Below are 23,154 nucleotides of genomic sequence, written 5' to 3'. Positions count from 1 at the left end.
AAAAAAGAAAGAGTAAAAACAAGGCAAAGAAATTTGTGCTATAGAAAGAGGGACAGAGATTTTTAAAGTAGAGAGGTAAAGCAAAGATCTATCTAATGTTAAACACAGTATCAGAATTCTCCAAGATGTACAGTCATCTTTCTGTGTGTTCCACAACGAGGCGAGGCAGACATCCAAGTTTTACTTATTTACTCATTTATTTATTTAGCTTTAAAGAAATCTAACTTCAATAGAAATCCTTGTGGTCATTAAAAGAGTGGAATATTGCAAATCAGTTAAAATTCCATTTTAGGGGTAACAAAGGGAATGAGAATGCAAGTATGACATCTGCTGAGAACCTATGAAGAAAGGTGAGTTTTCTCTGTGTGAAAATATACAAAAATTATCCCAAGTTCCTGGAGCTAACCCAGCTCAATTTTAGGGTGACAACTGAACTCATACCACTAATCCTGACCCACAGTTCTTCCTCCTTTTCGGGTGCATGAATGGACAAGAACTGAGGTGTGACACAGTCCATGGAAGTGGCAGATATGGGTAACTGGAAATCAACACACTGCATGGTTCTCCACTAATGCTACTCTATCTATCCAGAAAGTGGAGACACATAAGTTCTAAAGAATGTGAAGTCCTCAAACGCTGCTGAAACAAAATCTCTGCAAACACCTGAAAAATACCATATTACAATTTTCCACAGATGGTATGAAATAATAGCTGAAGAGGTTATATTAGGTTTTAATATCTAATTAGGTTAGATGCAGGATAAGTACATTATATAGAAAAGAAAATACATAGAGTCATATGAATTGGTCATGTAATTAACCTCTTGCAATGAGCAGGGACATCTTTAACCAGATCAGGTTGCTCAGATTCTTCTCAAACCTGACTTGGATGATTCCAGGGATGAGGAATCTACCCCCTATTCCCAGACCTTGCTCCTTTCATTGTAAAAATTTCCGCTTTATATCTCTTCTATATTTATATTCTTCTCATTTAAAGACATTACCCCATGTTCTATTGCAACAGCTGTTAAAAAGTTCAGCCTCACATTTCTTGTTAGCACTCTTTTAACACTTAAAGACTGGAATGTGGTGTCTCCAGAGCCATCTCTTCTCCAGGCTGAACAAACTCAGCTTCTTTAGCTTCAGAAAACACCATTTCCTCCTGAGTATAGCAGAGAATCTTCCATTTTTTTCTTTTTTTGTTTGGAGTTAGAGATTTTTAGTTCACAGAGATGCTTACTCAGGGCTTATGTGTAGATGGCAAGATTAACTTTGGCTGGAGCCAAATTACTTTGCAGTGATAAGGCAAACAAAATCACTAAATGACATATATACTCAAAGTATTTCCAATAACCTTCCTTAAATTCTTCTCAAGGGCAAATAACTCCTCTTGAAATTGAAATAACTAAAAAGCATATAAAACATTTCAATACAGAGAACTGCCATATCACCACTTATCCATGAATCTTGGCAAATTTTGCTGTACTGTAGCTTAGGCAGCTGCAACAATATCTCTGATGCAACATACAAGGATTTGAGATACTATTTTGAAAAGCAGTAAACATTAATTTTCAATTTGGGGCTAGTGTGTTTCACATCTTAAAAAAATCTAGTGCAGATAATAATAAAAGGCATAATTAAATAATGCCACAAAGCTTATATTACTTTTAACCCTGGATTATAAATATGTACATAGTTCAGGTGAATTCACATATACTACTAACAGATTAATATAAATGCAACAAAATTTAATGAGAATTATTTATGCTATATCAGTAAGATTTCTTTGTGTAGAGAAACCCTAGGAAGCCGCAGTAAACTGAAAATGATCCTAAGATCTTGTCTTTGTGGAGAAAATCTATCATATAATCGTATTTTTCTAGCTCTTCTTGGGTTGGGGAAGAAATCACCTCACTTTCCATGTTTTCCATTGGCAAGAAATTGCAAGATAAAATGTATAATGAAATTATCAACTGGCAGAGAAGTCTATTTTTTCTTGCTGACTAGTGAAAAGTGTACTTCTGTCTCAGAAGTTTATGCCATATATTGCGGAATGAAATATGCAGACAAGAAGCAACTTTTTTATGTAGTATTGACAGGCATACATCCAAGACTGCAACTATACTCTCTGGGGAATACAAAAGAATTCTCTGAAGTGTGAAATCACAGTAAGTACTTCAAAATATGGCAAAATTGCAGAACTTAAGATAGTTCTATAAATCAAGAATTTGGAACCAAGATCACAATTATGAAAAGCAAGACTCAATCTAACTCTGGAGAAGCTGTTTCTCTATAATAAGTTCAAAACTTCTTCAACATTTGTATTTAAAGCTGTAAAACTTACAACTAAAGTCATATGCTTACTATGTTCTTTTTTGTCAGGAAGCTGCATTTTCTCTTGTAAGTTATGTTTTGCTCAATGAGTCATGAATTAAAGAACTTTCCAGAGGAACACAAGGAACAATGGTTCGAATTTTGTAATGCAGCATGCATTAGAATACCAAAAGGCTTCTACTGCATTTTAATGACTCATTTTGCTGTTGACGAGGAAATGCCAGCTGATGTACACTAAAGTTAATAGGGACCTGAAGGAGCTAAAACTGATACTTAGCTTCAAGTATCTTTGGTACTCACTGTAAAGAATTGTGCCATTTTGAGCAGTTGTTTTCACTGTCAAGTACAGAGTCGTCAGATTGCTTGTTTCCTGCCCAGATGCAGTCCTGGTGTCAGATACAGATGTCAGAGAAGGTAGCTCCAAGTAAGAATTTCCAGTGAAGGATGGAAAAAACAGTGCTATGTCTGAAATGAACAACAAAAAGACAATCTTATTAATTTATTACAAAATAAAGTAATAAAATGCAAACACATTTCAAAAGATCCATTTTTGTATACCTGTGAATAGCATCATCAACTATATTACTTGCTGAATATGCATATAAGTTTATTTAATTTCAAACATTCAAATCAAAGATGCAGAAAATGAAAAAGTTCTAACATCTGCCTATTACCAGAAGAGAAAATACCATTATAGGAGGGACTACTGCTAGAAGATGCAAGTTAAAAAGGTTGTCATAAATTTTAATCTTTATAGATATGTCAATGTAGAACTTTTGTCCCATGACACCTCTGTGAAGTGCTTTTTATTTTTATTTCTAGACAAGAAACCCAGTTTTTCTTCATTTTCAGGATACTCAGATTTTTGGGGTTTGAAATTATAAAGAGGATGCCATTGGGCAGTATATGCATTTTCCCACCACACTTCTCTGGAAATGAGTAATTGTTAAGAGAAAATTTTTAAGTGTGAAGGCTTAACATTTACAATGCTTATTGCATTCATTACTTTAGTCATTATGGTTTTAGAGTGCTTTTTTTTACCCTGTAGACATGATAATAGTATCATGAATGCAAGAAAAAATAAACTGAAAGTAATTGAGGTTAGGCAGAATGTCTTCCCGATGTCTTAAGAATCCTATTTAAGCAAAATATCTTGAAGATTGCCCAAATTGATCACCAGGGATGTGAATAAGGAATAAGCATAAAAAAAAAATTGAGTTCAGGTAATATTTTTGCAAGGAAATTTTTAGTTTAATGAATTAAAACTATACAACGGATCTGTGAGTGATGATTACACACAGGCATGACTAGTACTTTTTTTAAAAAAATCGAATTCACTTCATTATTTTTTTTTGTTTGTTTGTGAATCTGACCACTGTTTATCCTCTGCTGTTTTTATTTGATTTAAGAAAAAAGGACAAAAGGAAAGGCCTAGCTAAACAAGCACATGTGGAAGGACAGCCATTAAAAAACCCCACACCCTGACAGCAAAACAAAGGCAGGACGGAAAGAAATAACTAGTTATGTTTCTAAATCATGGGTCTGGAAAAGTCAGGATTGTTGGAGAAAGTGGAAAAAGCTACGGGATAAAAAAATGTCAGTGGCACTGCAAATCAGAAGCAGACCTACATGATTATGAGAGTGTTTTTTGCCAAATTAAATTCATGCTTTCAAGAGAAGCAGTACTAAGAGATCTAGCTGTGTAGTTCAGGGCCACATACAGGGTTAAGGGCTGGCTTCTCTTTCAAAAGAGAAAAGGCTGAGAGACCCTAAGGCTGCAGAAGAAAAAGCTCGGGTGAATCTTATCATTGTCTGAAAATACACGGGGATGGAGAAGAGGGAGCCCAACCTCTCTCTCAGCAGTGCACTTCATAGGCAATGGGTATAAATCAAAAGCCAAGAAATTACACCTGAACACATGGAAACTCTTTTTTACTGTGACAATGGTCAAACATTGGCATAGGTTACCCAGAGAGGTTTGTCATGTCTCAATTCTTGGAGATCTTCAAAACCTAACTGGGCATGGTTGTGAGAAAGCAGTTCTAGGTGAGCCTGCTCTGCTTCAACAGGGGATTGGACTTGATGGCCTCAAGGTGATGGTTCTTTAGGTCCCTTCCAACCTCAACAAATTGGTGATTCTGTTGTCCTTCCCAGGGAGGTTCTGTGCACTCAACCTTAATTATTATTCTCCAAGTGCAGTGCCTTTAGAAACCTCAGTGTGGTTCAGTACTCACAATCTAGTGATACACTGAGCAACAAAACCATTAAAATATCCTTTATTAGGTAGTTTAAAAAATACAACTAGTCAACTTAGAGAGCAACTGTCCACAATTTATATTCTAAGTTTAAATTAATCTGTGAAGGGAAGGGGGAGAAGAGTGAGTACGGGAAGGGAGAATCTGGGTATATCTGGGCAATCTTGAAAGGAAGGACAATCTCCTCACTCCTTCAGGAAGGATAGCTCCCTTCAAAGGAGAGATTTTCCTTAAAGATTTAAAACTTTCCAGGGAGTCCAGCACCTTGTATCCATAAGTAGTTGCATTGATATATAGGCAAAACTACTGAGAAAAGATGTTATTTCAACAGTTGTGCCTACATCTGCAGTGCTGTGGCCAAAGCAGTCTAGGCTTCCATCTCCAGTGCTGTGAAGTCCTCTCAAAAATCTACAGAAGAGACACAGCAAATGCAGCAACTGCATCAGAAAAAAATGCATACCTGGCAAAAATGCCATCCAGGTATGCCAAGATGCAGAGCACATCCTCTTCCCTATGGTGTGCAGGCTATTAGACTGCTGATCCTTAACAGTCATTTTCTGCCCTAAAACTGTAAAACAGCTGCAATGTGTTGCAAGGCTACAACATCAGTAAAGAGGTCACTGAGAGCACAGGGATTGGTCTTCTTTTTGGATGAAGGGCCTAAGTGGGACAAAACAGATTGAGTCTCTGTATTAAGAATCTGAAATCTATGCCTGTGATAAAGTACACAGATAGAATACAGTGAGCAAAGCTGCCAGTCTAGACTAAATTTTTCCACTTTCCTCATTTTACTAAACTCCTTATTAGAAATTAAAGTCCCATGCAGCAATGACCATGACTGCACACTGGTAGGATTCATGAATCAGATCTAAAGAAGAGAATCTGCTGAACTAAAATGAGCTAATTTTCTACCATGAGTGCATTTTAGTACTGCTTCCCAGCAATATTTACCAATCTTCATATTTTAAGATGGTTGCTGGCAATAAATAATTTAGTATTTAATTCATTTCACAGGACAGACTAAGAAGAAGAAGTAGTTACTTAATTTCACCCTGGGTCCACTATCTGACACTGTCATCTCTGTCCATGATCACCATGATCACCGAGGGACTCATCTCAGCTGGGGCAGAGGTCTCCTAAATGAGTGCATGCAACCTAAGGGGTTCTGAAAACAATTAACTAGGATACAGGAAGAAATACAAACTTTCTCCCATTTTAAGGGTAAAAAAGATTACAAATAATTCAAAGGAAAAAAATTGTAACAGAGACCACAGAGTTGGGCCTGAATTACCTGAAAAACATGTATTTCTAAGAGTTATACTTTAAAGATTTTACCGAAGACTCAAATTTTCTACTGAAATAAATAGATTATCTGGGATATTATTCATGACAATTTTCACAGTAACACATAGTACAACAAGAAGAAGTTGAGAAACATCAACAAGTTTTTTTATGTCCCTACCTGATTTTGTGTTAGTCAGAAAATAAAGAGGAGTAAGGGGCAGAATATAGTTTTCTACTGCCAATAAAATGGAATCAATCTGTTTCCACTCCTACCTCTAATTTTCCTTTTGCATTCTTTGTTTTTTAAAGACAAGTTTGGCTTAGCACTAAATTCTATTAAATTCTGTTGAATTCTTTTTAAAATAATTTTTTCAGTCCTGAAGATGTTAAGACTCATCAGTTGCACCAGCCATCACTAAATAAATTCAAGTGAGAACCAAAAGTGTCTTTTAACATCACAAAATCTTAGAAAGAGAAGAAATACATTCATTTTCTGGTAGGAAAATCAGACCAAACATCTGACCAAGCTTGTCTACAATCTACAGGGTAGATTAGTTCATTCAATGTCCCTGGTCCTCTTTAAAAATGAAAGTAAATGGGTAATCCTAGGATGTGATTATCCTCACCTGATCATGACCTAAACTTGTCTATTCCTCTCTATTTTCTATAAAAGGACTTGAGGGTCAATAGTTTAGCTGTAAACATGTACACTTGCTAGCAATATCTGAAGGTACGTGAACAATTCTCATTTTTGTTGATTATGCATCAGAGATAGAAGACCTGCAGAAGAATTTTTTTAGGCAAAACCAAATTAGTACAGTAGTTCTGAGTTGAAATGTTAAAGATGGGAACTGAACAGAATGTCAGAATATTTAGTCAGGGTTAGCTAGTATTTAGCTTAAACTCAGAATTTGCTGTTCGTATCTTTCAATTACAATGGTAAACATTCTCTGAAACCTATGGACAAATTCTGTGCTTGTTCTTCTTTTCCATCACTCAGAGAATGTAATAGAGGCACAGGTGATAAAAACTTTTACGAGCACTGCAGCAAACCTTTTCCATATTATCAAGAATGGAGGTGTTCCCAGCAGGCGGAAAGTCAGTTGAGATGCAATATCAAGGGTCTGATGAATACATGATCCGTTCTGTCTCATGCTAACAGAATTTAACCACCTTAGAGTAATGCATTCTTATATCTCATGTTCATGGTGTGAAGAAAATCAAAGTGAAATAAATATGATTTCAGAAAATTCCTAGGGATTATGTCTGGTACATTTAAAATCTGACTTGGGTGTTTCATAAAGCATCACATGCACCTACAACAGTACAGAAATACAGTAACCATTTCCCATGAAATAATTGATTATCTGAGTTCAGCTGTTTCAAGACAATAAAATATGAAACAAAATAAATCTTACCTTTGCTGCTTTCATTCATTTGTGTCAACGCACAAAAGCCTCCTGCCTGCTGTAACTGAACTCCTACATCACAAAGCAAAAAATCCTTACAAAATTAAATGCACAAGTCTTCCTCTATCAGGCCAGCCTGGTGCCTTTTTGATAATGCTTTCTGCTGTCAACTGGGAGTCTGAAATCAGATCAGTGACTTAATCTCTTACTTTGCAGACTGCTAGGGTCTTTGAATGGCAGAAAGACAGTACATTTAATTGTAAAGGCTTAAGAGAAAATCATTAAAGGCAATGGGTGACATATGCAATCACATAAGCAAGAGGAGGACATATCCATTTTCACTGAAGGAAACTGCCATACAGGTGAAACAGTAGTAGAAGAAAAGACTTTAAAAAAATTTAGGAAAATAAAGCACAAGATATTCAGCAAGCATGCATCTGCAAAGGTACAATGAAACGCAGAACAGAAACAGGGGTGATTAAAGGGATGGCCTTGCTTCCAAATGGAGGAACAGAACAGGCCTATTCAACATGCAGAGGAAAATGTGAGTAAGAAATGACAGAGCCATGTCTTCAAACACAGCAGGTAAGGGCACTCAATTATTCAATTATTGTTATTATCAGGTCACGGACTTGCAAAACAAAAGGAAATTCTTATTAACTTTTTGCAGAATGTTTGGGGTAATTGCCAAAAGATATTATGTGGGTCAAAAGTATATTAAAAATAACGAAAAATTGAAAACAATACAAGAACAACAGAAACTAATCCACTAGACTAGCAAATATAATGGAACCACAGGTCAGGAAATCTTAGTCTCTTTGATTGGTGGAAGCTGAAGCAATGCACTTGGGGGAGAATCTCAGTTGTCCTGTTTTATATATCCTTTTCAAAGAGTGACTGTTTTTTTTCTCTGAGACAGGATTTTGAGCTAGATGCCCTCCTGGCTTGATATGGCTTGTGATTTTTCTGTGACTTGTTCTGCTCTGTGTATCACTACTAAGACTGCATGACAGAAACTAAGAGAAAAGCAGACCATTTAACATAAAGGAAATTAATGATTTTGTAGATATCTGAAGCTTATAGCAATTGTCATTACCCAGTGTCTAGAATTATCCATCTCTTTTGACAGCTATATTTCACTAAGCAGATCAACCCAATTAGATTTATTTAAAGAAAAAAATTATTGAAAGTTTTAGCATTCCTTAAATACAAAGAAGTTGAAGAATTAGCTGCATGTCTGAAAAAACAAGATCATAGTAAATCAGTTTGATGATAACATGCTTTGTGAAAAAGAGAGATACAAAAAGAAGAAAAAAATTTATATTCCTATTTTGTAGTTTACGATATTCCTCTTCCAGTCTCACATTTTAGGAAGGAAGAATAATTTTTTTTTTTTTTGCTTAGACCTTCAGTTGTTGTACATCAGCAAAGTAGTAACTGCATTCATTTATAGAAGATGAGAATTTACTCAACTACTGTGTCTGTGTGAAAGGATGAAAATGACCTGTCTCAGAATACGAAGAATTTTATTCAGTTAATGGGCAAGAAACATTCTAAAATGTCCAGGTGAGATGTGCTGTGTCACTATTAAGTTCTGCAATTTTTTTCTCAATTTTGTATAGACATGTAAAATCCAGAGGTGTCAGCGAGTACAACAGACTGACATGGAAAAGAAAAAAAGAAAAATATTAATTAAAATTCAGCTCAAGATTTTGTGAAAATAGAAATGACACCTCCACAGAAAAATAGAAAATAGTGAAGATGTTTTGTGTTGGAAAAATCCCAAACAATCTATTGTTATTGTTACCCAAATCCACAAATAAAATTAGCATCTTACTACCTGTTTTTTGATAGTTTTGAAAACAACACAGTGATTTGTCTTTTTCTGTTTGATTAGTTTAGTTTCCAAAATTCACTACTTTTCTCCTAAGTGCATTGGATTTTGAAGCGGAAAGAATATTCCTAATTGATACTTGTACCTAATCAAATGTATTTTACCACCTGCATTCAAAATGATGCATAAGTGCTTCTCTTTTCCTGAATTTGACATAGAGGAAATTGGGAAGCTATTATCTAATATTTTTTCAAGCTCAAATATTTGACAGGAAATATCTTCCTGCAAAAACACCAGAGTTTTATCTATTTTTAAAAAGCACCCCTTCTACGACGGAAATGAATGTCTTTTACATCTTAATTTATGTATTTCTATCTTTTCCAAGTACAGGAAAAAAATCTAAGACAAACTCTTTATATGAAACCATAATTTAAACTGGAGTTGCCATACTGCAGTGCTGTATTTGGTGCTGAAATGCTGGTTTCTTTGAAGGTCACTGTGACACATATTACGGCAAAATTTAATGAAGCAAGACTTGTAAAAATCTTTTGAAATTCCCTCATTAATAGATCTGTTCTGTAAAATGTCATAGAAGACCTACTTGAACATGAGCTTTCACAGTTTTGATTCACATCTAATGAACTGGTAAAAGAAGAAAATGAAATAAAGTATTGGTTTTCAGTGGGAAAAGAGGCAGCTATCATAATATGTTTTAAAACTCATACTTTTCATGAGAAGTTGATGTACTGGAGATCATCATTGTAATGAGTAATGTTTGGTTCCATGAATGAATGGGTCAAATAACTTAATTTTCTATTGGTTTGTAGTGACTCTCAGCTAAATGTGTACATATTTTATTGGTATAATTCTTATGTCTATCAAAATTCCAAGGCCTTTTTTTGTTTAGTTTTATGGGGTATCAAAGTGTTTTCAGTCACTATAATTTTATCTCTGCCATCTAAGTTTAATTTTACTCTCTGCAATGATGCTTGAATACATAAACAAACATTCCCCAAAGGATCTTAGAAATACTTGAAGAGTAATTGCCTATAAAAGTTTAATTTGGAAAAATATTCCAGTTTTTTCAGTGTGTGTCCTATTTAGTCAGTTGAAGAGGAATCTTTCATCTGGATAACATTGCAGACTAAGTTGTCATATGGTTGGCACCAGATATTAGATGATCAATGTTAAAAGAGAAATGCAAGCTGTAGTTTTAAGAACACTAAATTAAATGTGTTCATGTAAATAACACAGTTTATGTATTGCTACATTTTGTATGCAACAGATTTTTATTACTTTCCTGGGAGATTTAGATGAGATTTTGATAAGGCTTTCTATTATTATTTAGATATATAGGTAAATAACTTACCAAATTGTGTAAATCTAATCTGAGTTCTAATCTGAACTTTTTTTCACAGCTTCAAGGTGCAAACAAGATTGGAATATGAAAGCAGTTTCTTCTCTCTCTTAATTATCATCTTGATATGGCTTCTTTGGGAATCATGTAGCTAACTCAAAAATGCTTGCCTAAATTGTGTCCCAAAGGTAATAAAAGGCCTGTGAAGGAAGCCACTGGTTTTGAATAGATCTTTTTCAGATCTGACTTTTGTCTATACAGGGAGTTATTTAGTGGTTTATGTATGTTCCATGCAGGATAATTTTATACAAAGATTTCTTTTGTACTTTGGGGTTCTGTCTGAAAGAGCAAGAAAACAGCCCTTCAACTCTAGCTTGACTTGGAAACATGAAAAGTGGTTGCTCCAGACTAAAACATCTTGTTTCAAAGTCACCTCCTGTACTCTTTTCCCACTTAGTGCAGAATATCACATGCCTATTTATTTCACCACATGCCAAAATCTTCCTTTTGTTTAACTGAACAGAATTAGATAATCGCACTACTATTTCCCTCTTTGCATTGGTGGAAGTAGATCTACTCCAGAGGTTGTTAAAATTAAATGAATAGCAAGGTGGTCAGTGAAAGGACAGAGATCATTTTGTCCTACAGAAAAGTATGTGCAGACAAAATATTTCCTTTGCTCTGTGTCTGACTGCAGATTTAAATACATTAGTTTCAAGATTAGCAAAACTTCTGCTTGATAGCAATTCAAGTTCAGGTGTCCATGTTACAACACCAGAATATGGTTGTAAAATGCACTAATTGAAATGACACAAATGATGGAAAACAAATGTCAAATTATTTTCCAGCATTTGCCAATAGTTGAGAGACAGTTTCTTGTGCACATGCATATTCCTACAAAGGATCTCAGGAGGTAAATAATCGTCTCTTCCAAGCAACAATACAAATATAGAAGCATTTGTCATGGACTACAGTAATCCTTGTTCCTCAACATCATGTAAATACAATTTCTTAAGCAAAGTAAGAAACAGCAGTAGATCTCAAGTATACCTAGCTTCATTATGAAAAACACCCAGGTACTATTAAAAAATTGCTTGATTTTTTTCTGTTGTTTTACTAATTTTTGAGCAAAGGAATTCATCTTGTGGTATCTTATTTTCAATTAAATATTTATTTTTAGATATTGTGTTGCATTATCTCAGAGATCTTCAAACTGTCTATTTCTTTCATCAATGTCAACGATTTTCTTATGTAATGGGATGACTTTCACTTTATATTTAGGGAGAAAAAGTGATAATTCTAGCAGTTTTCCATTATGAGACCTGTTTAACTGTTGAGTAGCAAATACAAAAAAACACCAGCCCTGCAAAACTGATACTGAACTCTTTGTGGAACAGACAATGAACTTAAAATTTAAGATTTTAATGTAATATAAAACCAGGACAGTCTTCCCTGCAACTTGATAATGAAAAGTGGGAGATAATTAATCATTCTTTTATAAAATTTAGGAAATTCTACATATCTTGGAAGTGAGGCCAAAGTAAACAAAGTATACATTTGAAAAATGGATGATCCGTTCTGCTGCATAGCCAAAATATTCTTTCTCACATTAGTACAGATGTCTGTGGATGGTCTGAGAATAAAGTCTATAATAATATGCACACTTTGCTGCCGGTAAGTATCACAGCTGAACTGACAGGACAGAAGCATGTTTTAGATAAGAGACGTTTAAGTACTGATTTACACCATGTGAAGGAATCATGCTCCCAGCTAGAAGGACAACTGCCTACCAAAAGAAAAGGAGAAGTGACAATTACATTTAAAACACAACTTTTAAAAAGTCCTCAGACAGACTTACACTTCCATCCTTCACACCTGTCCTAAAAAGTGACCTACACTGGGCTGTCCACCTATTTCCCCAATAACCCAACACAGAACACGAAGAATTTGGAGTCTGTGCTGTCTGCTAGGTGAGAGTTCCAAACTCCTTACTAAGGATCCAGAAATCTGCAGATGCTCTGGTCTCCAGGTCTGAAAAATGAAACCCTGCACTTCTGGACACCCATCAGATCATACAGGAGTTTACAGATTATGATCTACTTGTTCCAGAGACTAATGAATTTCTGCAAAACTGAGGAACCACCTAACTCAAGTTTGGAAAAGCCTTGGTGAGTCTTTGATGGTAATAATGTCAAAGTACTAGGTCCCAGTAACCATCCAAATTTGGGTTTATTTTTCCAAATTGAAATTAGAAGAAAAAAATCCAACCCCTAATTTTTTTCCCCACAGTTGAAGAACGTATTTCTCCAGCAAAGCTTAAAAACTATCCATGGAACACATTGTGAAAGGACTAACTTTATTACTTGTAAATTGTTATTTTATTCTGCTTTATTTATTACTTTGTCACACTGCAGGTTGTATTTCTGTGGGGAATGGTTTTCCCCCCCTAGACCCCTAATGCCTGTAACCGTTTGGTTTGACCTTTCCTTCCTTTCTTGACCTAATTTGCTGAGTGCCAGCCATCCTCCCTGAGTGAGAGACTAGATAGGACCCCTGTTCTCCCTTGTTCTTTCTCTTGCCACCTGGAACCCTTCGAGAATAAACGCCTTGGAATAATCCTGGGGTAAGAGCCTCTTTCTGAATCTTTTATCCTGTCCCTCTGAGATATCCCTCCAAAGCCTCTCAAGAAACTGAGCTAGTCCCAGGGGAGCTGTGAGGGGATATTTAAAACTGCATACTTTTATATATGCTGCTTCTAACAATCAGGAGCAGATAAAATAGTCTACCTTTTTTTTCATTCTTGTCTTAAAAAGGAAATTTTCAGGCCAAAAGTTTAGATAGGAAATACAGGCATAAACCCATATGGTATATTCCACTGTTAAAGGGAGAATAGAACCAACCAAAATAATTTGTATGAAATATATTAATTTACTTTCCATATTTAGACAAATGTTTTAGAAATTCATAATTATAAGTTATTTCATTAGTTCATCTTTCTGCATAGAAGCTTCTCAAGGATATCCAGTGAGATTTTTTTTCAATTTAATGCATTTGTTTTATGGGACATTTTAAAATTCAAGCTTAAAATCTGGTATCAAATAGCATAAGAAAAATGGTGTTATAATCAGAGCCAGGAATTTTGAGTCTGAAGTACTTTTGTAGATGTGATCCAGAGAAAGAAAAGTAATGAACATATGGGGGAAAAGCCCAGAAGAGAAATATTTTTTTACTCATGGGTATAAAAGACACATGGAATCATCTCTGAATTCTGAGTAGCAAAAAGCAGCAAAAAAAAACCTAAAAAAAAAAAAACCCTAAAAAAAAACTAAAAAAAAAGAAAAAAAAAGGAAATTGTTTCACTTGAGTGAACTGCTTAGACCACAATTAAATGGACATCTTAAAAGTATAAATCATGTTGTAAAAACTTACTGTTCCCTTCATATTACCCTATGGAAATGCATTTCAAAATGGAGCTGTATCAGAATATTGTATCAAGAATCCACATCACTTCAAGGACTCTAAGATTTAATTTCTTGTTACAGGTGAGTAGAGCAATTGAAGCTGTTGAAAATTAACAAGTCTACTTGTTCTGAGACTTCATGTTCTCCTGCTCCTCCATGTGTGTCTGCAGTATTCAATGTTTCTTTTCCTTTCCTGGTTTGGATCAATACTTTGTACTACAAAATACTATAGCACACCAGAACCCAGAGTCTCAGGACAAGTAATAGTGCTTGACATTAGCATGCCTATCAATTCCTTTCTTGACAAGCCACAAATAATAAATTTATGCCATTTATTGCATTCAAATTAGAAGTTTAATATTTGTATATCAGATGTTCTCCCAACTCTGAAAGATCATTTGAAAATTAAGCTTCTGATTTTGTTGCAACACTTAGGCTGCCCCTTTCTAATAAAATCATAGACAACTCAGAAGACAAACTCATTTATAATGTTCACACAACCACAGAATCACTAGGTTGGAAGATCGTTGAGTCCAACTCATTCCCTAACACCTCAACTAAACCATGACACTGAGTGCCACATCCAGTCTTTTTTAAAGCACATCCAGGGATGGTGACTCCACCACATCCCTGGGCAGACAATTCCAGTACCTTATTACTCTTTCCATAAAAAACCCTGTTCCTAATATCCAACCTATATTTCCCTTGGTCCAGCTTAAGACTGTGTCCTCTCATTATGTCAGTTGCTGCCTAGAGAAAAAGACCAACTGCCATGTGACTACAGCCACCTTTCAGGAAGTTGTAGAGAGTGATAAGGTCACATCTGAGTCTTCTCTTCTCCAGGCTAAACAACCCCAGCTCCCTCAGTGGTTCCTCACAGGGTTTGTGTTCCAAGCCCTTCACCAGCCTCATTGCCTCCTCTGGACACGCTCAAGTGTCTCAACGTCCTCCCTAAACTGAGGGGCCAGAACTGGACACAGCACTTGAGGTGTGGCCTCACCAGTGCAAAGTGCAGGGGAAGAATGACTTCCCTGCTCCTGATGGCCACACCATTCCTGATCCAGGCCAGGATGCCATTGGCCTTCTTGGCCACCAGGGCACACTGCTGGCTCATGTTCAGCTGCTGTCACCAGTACCCCCAGGTCCCTTTCTGCCTGGGCACTGTCCAGTCACACCGTCCCCAGCCTATAACGCTGCAGGGGGTTATTGTGCCCAAAAAGCAGGGCTTGACACTTGGACTAATTAAACTTCATCTTATTGGATTCTGCCCATCCATCCCACTGTTCTAGGTCTCTCTGCAGAGCCCTCCTACATTCAAACAAGTTGACACACACTCTCAGCTTAGTGTCATCTGCAAATTTACTAATGAAAGACTCAATGCCCTCATCTGTGTCGTCAATTAAAATATTGAACAGAGCTGGCCCCAGCACAGATCCCTGAGGGACACCACTGGTGACTGGCCCCCAGCTGGATGCAGCACCATTCACCACCACTCTCTGGGCCTGGCCATCCAGCTAGCTCCTAACCCAGCAAAGAGTGTTCCTGCCCAAGTCCCAGGCTGCCAGATTTTCCAGGAGTGTGCTGTGGGAGACAGTGTCAAAGGACTTGGTGAAGACCAAACAGACAACAACCACAGCCTGGATCTGACACCCTGACCATCCTGTAAGTACTGCATGATGACACTCAGCATAAACTGTTCCATTTCCTTACTAGGTACTGAGGTCAGGCTAAGTGGCCTATAATTACAATGTTAGGTATTTATTTCTTTAAAGTCAAAACAAATCCACCTGTATATTCCATTGAAATATTACTTAATTGTTACATATGAAGCTGGGAAATCAGTGAGGTTTCATAAAGTTTCTGAGACTGAAAAGGTGAACCTGCTTTTTGGACAAATACTAACTTTTCATTATATTTTGTGAAACTGTTCAGGCTTCAGCTTGATGTATTAGAATAAGGAAACAAATGAAAGTAATACCTTCCTTTTCAAAGTAAATATTTCTGATTGTCTTCTCTTCCTCTGTTCCTTCCATCCATGATGATTCCAGAACATATATTCTCACCCATTCCAAGACTGAGAAATTAATACTTCACCTCAGATTTGATATCAATTTTAGATTTAGCTTTCACAGTCTTTCCGTCAGCTGCCTACTAAAGCAGACAGAAATACATGAGGTAAGGTGATCATAACGATTATGTGATACAAGAAATCCCAAAGTATTGGAGCTAGAAAGTCTGCTGCCCTCACTAATAGAAAGCTAAAAACTCTTCCAGGTTCTCAGCTGTTGTATTTCTGTTTCTGACCTTAGAGCTGCTGACAAAACACATTATATACAAGAGGGTTGGTCAGCATTTTTACTCTAAAGCCACGATGTCTACACTGCAGCAGGAGTTTATTAGCAGAAAAGGTTTGAAACTCAAATAATTCTAACTGTCTAATATAGTATAACTGGTATATAGCAAAATAAACCTACAGTTTGATGTAGTGATAGCAAAATTACCAATCTTTTACAGATGGCTATTTTCCACTTTGTTCCATTTATCACTGGCCTGTGGTTGATACCTAATAAATAGAAGTTTATCTACCATTTTACACTAACTTATTTCTATTACCAAAGATATTTGAGTATACTATCAAAATATAAAAAGATTAATATTGCTTTTGTATAGTTGAAATTAACTGATAACCTAGAACAAAATTTACTGTTCAGTGTACCAGTCTTTTGCTGCGTCAATTAGAATGTCAAGAGCTACTTCATGAAGTTCAGTACTTCTCTGTTGTTGCTACTTACAAAGTTATTTTCTCAGTTTTAAACCTCAGATGTTCCATGGTAAATTTCAATGGCAAGCCTGTGCTGGTTTTAGCTGAGATAGAAGAATAGCTGTGTGGTGCTATATTTTAGTCTTGTGATAAAAACAGTGTTCCTCACTTCTACTTTCCAGTTCTCTTCCCCATCCCACTGGGAGGGAGGGAGGGAGCAGCTGTATTGGATTGAGCTGCCTCCTGGGCTCCTTAAGCCACAACAGTGTTCTAGGAAAAATACTTTCAGGCTCTCTAGAAGGCATTGTAATGCAGGCTGTTATCATCGTATAGAAACCAACTATCAATAACTCTGAAAAGAAGGTGAAGCTCCTTCCTCAGCCTTGGATACTGAAAATAATAGCTGGGAAGTATGCGTTGGCCTAGAGTCCTAAGACTGATCAGTGAACTTGCAAAATAAATGGCAAAATCTTCGACTGGCAACTGCAAGAATTTCTAAAAATGTCTGAAATGTCTGAGGCAAGAGAATTCAGAACAAGAATTTCTAGATTAGAACTAAATGAGGTATCACCCCCTTGACAGTCCTCTTTGTATACTAACCGATTTTTTTCACCAGCAAAATATAAAAAGTCACTTTAGAATGACAGACCTGGCAAAATGCAATGAGAGGTATTGAAAAGGAGGTATTGAAAATAGAGGAGACAGATAATATTTCTGAGAGCCATTGCAAAAACAAAATAAGCCACACCATTTTAACTGTGTCACTGATGTAATCAAAGAATAGCTAGAGGTTGCATCAAGAATTTGCTCTAGTCACTTTTTGGTTCACAAGCATAGTTCAAGTAACACTTTTAATTCTTTACTTCCAAAAACTATGGACCTGAACTGTGCAGAGAGGAAACACTCCCAGGCTCTGCTCTTATAAAACAAAGCCCAATTACTAACAGTTCCTTTCTGATAAGACATGGTACTTTAGGATGGAAAATCTTATTTAAAGTCATTGGCAGGACTAGAATTAAGTTTAATTTTGAGAATTACCTGCACTACTGGTAATACCAATTTTCTATAATTTTTTCCAAATCTAATGAACAACTATAAAATAACCTTACACAGTCACAGCTCTGCCACTAATGCCACACACAATCATGGTTCTCTGGTACATGAAAAATAACCCATGATAGCAGAGAATAAAACAATAGTGCAATCATATTTACTGCTGCTTTTAAATACACATTCCCCATCTGCCTTACTGATATCCACTAAGCTATAAATAGTCATGTAGGAAATTACTTCTTTTTCTAATCAGAGATGAAAAATTGGTATGAGAGGAAACAACAAGGTTTAAATGAACTATCATTCAGCACAACTTGGATGCAGCTTAGAACAGCAGCAGCAGCGCTGATTGTTCTTTTGAAAGAAACAGTCTCAAGACACACTGAAATTGTGATAAAATCAAAATATGCTCAGAAAGACATGTCCCAGCATAAGAAATACCTGCCCTTTTGATTTGTGGTATCTAATTATTAACAAAAGTACATTCTACATTTTAGTGCTGTTTGAGTTTTCATCTTTGAACAATATCTTACATGAAGTCACACCTCAGATATTTTCTCCCTAACAGCCTCAGTGCTGATGGATTTCATATTGGAAAATGTAATTGCCTTTCTGGATTTTACATTCTTTTGGTAACAAACCTACTAAAACGTACCACAATGGGTGAACTGCAGGTAAAGGATCCAACAGAGCTTTAATCCAATTTATATGCTAAATCACTTTGATTAGTTTTGGACTGTCAGCTATTGCTTTCAGATTTTTAAAACAAAAAGGTGAATGAAAAAACTTATTTGAAAAAAAATATTCCTACACACTGTCCTCAAGTCAAATAGCCTCACACAAAGTAAATAAGCCAGTGGGAAAAAACCTCATGTCATTAGTACAGCATTTCCATTTTATAACTTGGATATAAGGCACAAAATAACTAACATCTGGCATTTTGAAAAATGCTCTTTACCTTTATTATCTAATGTCTAGTAGACTCAGACAGTAAGCACTCTTGTTTAGACTGATTTAAATTCACATTTATTTTAATGCATGCATATAAAATTTAAATTTGCCATTTGGCTTGTTTTTCTACTGTGCTTACTTGTGTCAGACACAGTAGTATAAATCCAAAATAAAGAGTCTGTAAGCAATCTATGATAGTGACTACTATCACTAAGTGTGGGCAACCGTTTTTAACACTATAAAATACCACAAAAATAAACTTATTCTTTTTTCATATCTTGGACCAAAAGAATGAAAACTTGTGATTTTTCTTCTATGCACAGCATGTAAATAAATAAATGTTTAAAACCTCTTTATATAATGCATGTTGCTTTGTTTCTGAGCAGCAAATGTTATGAAAGTATTTTCCTGATGATTATAAACAACAAATTGTGTGAAATAAGTAGGACATTTTCAAAATTATATCCATATATAAAATGAATTTGTAAATCATGCTGGCATTGCTAAGAGCACTCAATAGTGGTCTTGATGAGAGACTATGTTGGCTTTGCTAGATTTGTTTAAAACTGTAGAAGAGGAACAAGAGAGAAAATGGTAACATGAACATAGACTAGTACATTCCTCAGCCACCCAAGTCTTACAAGCTGACATAATTGGTTTTTAATCTATGGGAAGTTTTCATATATATTAAGAACTGTGTGGCTCCCTTCGGCAATAAATGAGCTTCTACTATGACATACAACTCTGCTATAAAACAGAAAGTGTGGTGACTAAACAGAAACTCCTGCTGAAAAAATATACAGCCTGGTCTTCAATTAAATTCTCATGTTTACATAAGGAGTTATCTGGAGCCAAAATATGTTGACCCTTCTTTGCTTATGTTTATGTATCAAGGAAACAAAAATCCAAAGTCCTGATGGATCAACAAACTAAGTTAATAATTTTTTCTCTTCAGTTGGAGAAGAAATCCTTCAGTTTTCGTATGAGAGGTGGGAACCAGTCACTGCAGGTCATAGATTAAAGCCCTGCTAAGAGAAACATCAGAAATGATATTTCCAAATGGAGAAATATGCAGGAGGGATCTGAATTTTTGTGGCTAGAAATAGCCCAGCTGTAACACAGGCAAAACTTGCATATGAGCTGAGCTGAAATCTCGGTGTCAAAAGAACAAGTTGAGCAGCCACAGCCCAGCTCAGGATTCTTTTTATGACAGGGGCTGAGTGGGTGTCACTGAAGACAGAAACATGGCAACTACACAGTAATGTTTCTAAAAAGTATTCTGCCAGCCTTCAAAGATTTACAGCTTGTGGACTTTATAAGACAAAGATCTTTTCTTTGCATTTAATGTCTTCTAAGGAACCTTTATATCATGAATTTAGTCATGTTGCTCTTTGAAACCATGTGTAAGGAGTTGACCCTGGCTGGATGCCAGATACCCACCAAAGTTTCTCTACCACTCCTCTCTGCAGCTGGACAGGGGACAGAAAATGTAACACAGGGTTTGTGAGTGGGGATAAGGACAGAGGGAGATCATTTACCAAATACTGTCATGGGCAAAACAGGCTCTAATTAGAAATACTAACGCTGTTAAAAAAAAAAAAAATCAGAGTAGGATAATGAGAAGTAAAATGAGACCTTAAAAATACCTTCCTAGCTCTAACTCCTCCCCCCCACAGTGGCACAGGGGGACAGGGAATGGGGGTTATGGTCAGTTCATCACTGACCATAACCCCCATTCGTGACTGTGTGCTCCTGCCACTGCTCAGGGAGAGGAATCCTTCCCCAACTCCAATACTGGGTCCCTCCCACAGGCGTCAGTCTTCTACAGACTTCTGCCACATGGGTAACTCTTCCATGGGGTGCAGTCATTCAAGGACAGGCTGCTCCAATGTGGGCACCCCACAGGGTCACGAGGCCCCTTAGGAAACCTGCTCCAGCATGGGCTCCTCTCTCCACGGGTTCACAGGACCCTGCTCCAGCGCAGGCTTCCCATTGGGTCACAGACTCATCTCAAGCCTCGGCTGCCCTGGCATGGGTCTCCTCCATGGGGTGAAGGTGGATCTCTGAGTCCCCTGGCCCTCCATGGGCTGCAGGGGCACAGCTGCCTCACCATGGGCTGCACCAGGGGCTGCAGGGGAATCTCAGCTCTGACACCTGGAGCCCCTCCTGCCCCTCCTTCTGCTCAGACCTTGGTGTCTGAAGAGCTGTTCCTCCCACATGTTCTCACCCCACTCTTCTCTGGCCACAATTCCATCTGAGCAATAACCTTCTTTTTTTCTTCTTAAATATTTTATCACAGAGGGCTCTACCATAATTTCTAATTGGCCAGCCTTTGCCAACAGCAGGTCTGTCTTGGAGCCAGATGGCATTGGCTCTTCTGGACATGGAGGAAGCTTCTGGACGCTTCTCACTGAAGCCACTCCTGTAACAATCCTGCTACTGACTCCTGGCCATTCAAACCCAATACATTCCACCCATCTGGAATCACCTCTGTGATTCACATATATAGGAATGATCAGCAAAAATCCACATTCGTCACAGAACCTACACTCACACCAACAAAACTAACCAAACAAAGCAAGACAAGGAGTCCACATACAAAAGCAAAATAACATCATCACAGCACTGAATGAAAATAGACAATTTACACAAAAATCTACCCCTTTGATGCTGTTACTCTGATGTCTCACTCACACCATGATGTAACTTCTAGTACCTACAGTTTCCTACAAATAAAAAGTTTCACTGCTTAATTGCACTACATGAAGAATACAAGCAGAAGAATCTCAAATGATTTCAGTTAGGCTGTGGGTTTCTATCCTCTCTGAGCACAGTGTCTTTAAAAAGGCAAATCAACTCAAACCTGTTGGAAAATAGGAATTCTGGGAAATAGTTCTTTGGACATTACACTAGCAAAGACATTAGTTCCAGAACTGACTTTTTTTTTTTTTTTTTCCTGAAAAACTCCGTGTTTATCTTCAGATTCTGAAAACTCAAAAAACCTATTATAACTTCCAGCACATTTGCTGAAGAAAATGAGAGAAAGCGACAGTTGCCAATTGCAAATTAAAAAAAGTCTTGATGACTAAAAAGTATGTAAGCATATCACAAGATAACAAACTACCATTTCCAATGTAAAAAGAAATAAAAGACAATATCATCTGTTATGGAACTGGTTTCTACCAGCATAAATTTACAGTCAGAGCTCAAGAAGCCCTGAAGCCTCAATTATTCCTACACTGAGTGTACATTCTGGTGTCATGGGAGAAATTCCTGGTCAAAATCCTCATGTTCATCCAGACATGGTCTACTCTTCATCTCTATAAATGAAATTTAATTCATGCCCCAATTTATTGCATTTTTATTCTTCTCAGAAATACTACCACCTAATGAAAGAATTAAAGTTTAACTAACTCATTTGAAAAAGAGTATCAGAGGACATACACAGAGAGAACAAGAACTTGTTAATTTTAAAAAGACAGAGGGAAAATCTTTTTCCAAATGAGCTACAGTTTTAGAAATAGTGGAAATGCAGACACTATATTCATGTTCATTCATGAATTAGATGTAGTTGCTTGAATTGTTACTGTTCTTCAACTGCTCATTACTGTGCCCTCAAATAGATCTAATCATATGAATGGTGATTCCTTTCAGTACATTTCAGTGCACGGTAAAACATGTTAATTTAAATCATACAAATGAGAGCATTGCAGAATCAACTTTTATCACCATGGATTACAATATCCTAAATTAGGAGAAAAATTAGACAGTAGACTTATGGTTAACTAAGATTTTGAAAAATATCTAAAAATATGTAGTTTGCTTCATGCATTCAATTAATGCTTCCGAAATCTAAATAGGCATTCAGTCTTTTGGGAAACAGAAAACTTTGGAGATTTAAAATTTTATACAAACCATTAAATAAATATTGCCTTGGGATAGGCATGTGGAAACCACAGACTTCTAAAGAACCAGAACACCCTTGATAGCTTCATTAGCTCCAAATAAGAACAATGATAACAACACCTAACACACACTGAGCAGAAGCTTCTATGGTCTTTGTGTCTTGTTGTTACTTAATTAATGTTTTCTTCATTAGATTATATTTTATATTATTATAACCCAAAGGCTATCATTGCTAAACTCAGTTTTTTAAGAGTTCTTACTTTCTCATGTGTAAGGTACTTTGGAATGATCCCAATCAGAATTTTTCATACAAAAAAACCCACAAATCCTCAGGTGTGGTGGGGTTGGCAGTGGTTATATTTCAGATGATCAAAATGGTACTATAATTTATGCGAGTGTACCATCACATAATTAACAGGAATAAATTGCAACACTTTTTTTTTTTGTTTGTTTGGTTTTTTTTTTTTGTTTGTTTTTTTTTGTTTTTCGTTTTTTGTCCCCCAGGATTCTGTGTTTTACAAAGAAATTTTAGTAGCATCACTTTGTGTGA

At 36.4% G+C, this 23,154-nt stretch overlaps 1 protein-coding gene across 1 annotated transcript in view; it reads right to left on the bottom strand.

The window, feature by feature from the left end:
* EYS (eyes shut homolog) overlaps positions 1 to 23,154 on the bottom strand; it is a 742,046-nt gene that overhangs the window by 141,411 nt on the left and 577,481 nt on the right. Inside the window, exon 37 of the mRNA XM_066180316.1 lies at positions 2,634 to 2,798. Within this exon, the coding sequence (XP_066036413.1) occupies positions 2,634 to 2,798 (165 nt within the window). The remainder of the gene's footprint in view (positions 1 to 2,633; positions 2,799 to 23,154) is intronic.

Source organism: Chamaea fasciata, unplaced genomic scaffold (assembly GCF_029207755.1).
Source record: "Chamaea fasciata isolate MVZ Bird 193981 ecotype frontalis unplaced genomic scaffold, bChaFas1.0.hap1 SCAF_3, whole genome shotgun sequence".
In the NCBI taxonomy this organism is placed as follows: Eukaryota; Metazoa; Chordata; class Aves; order Passeriformes; family Sylviidae; genus Chamaea; species Chamaea fasciata.
This window is presented reverse-complemented; position numbering and strand designations above follow the sequence as displayed.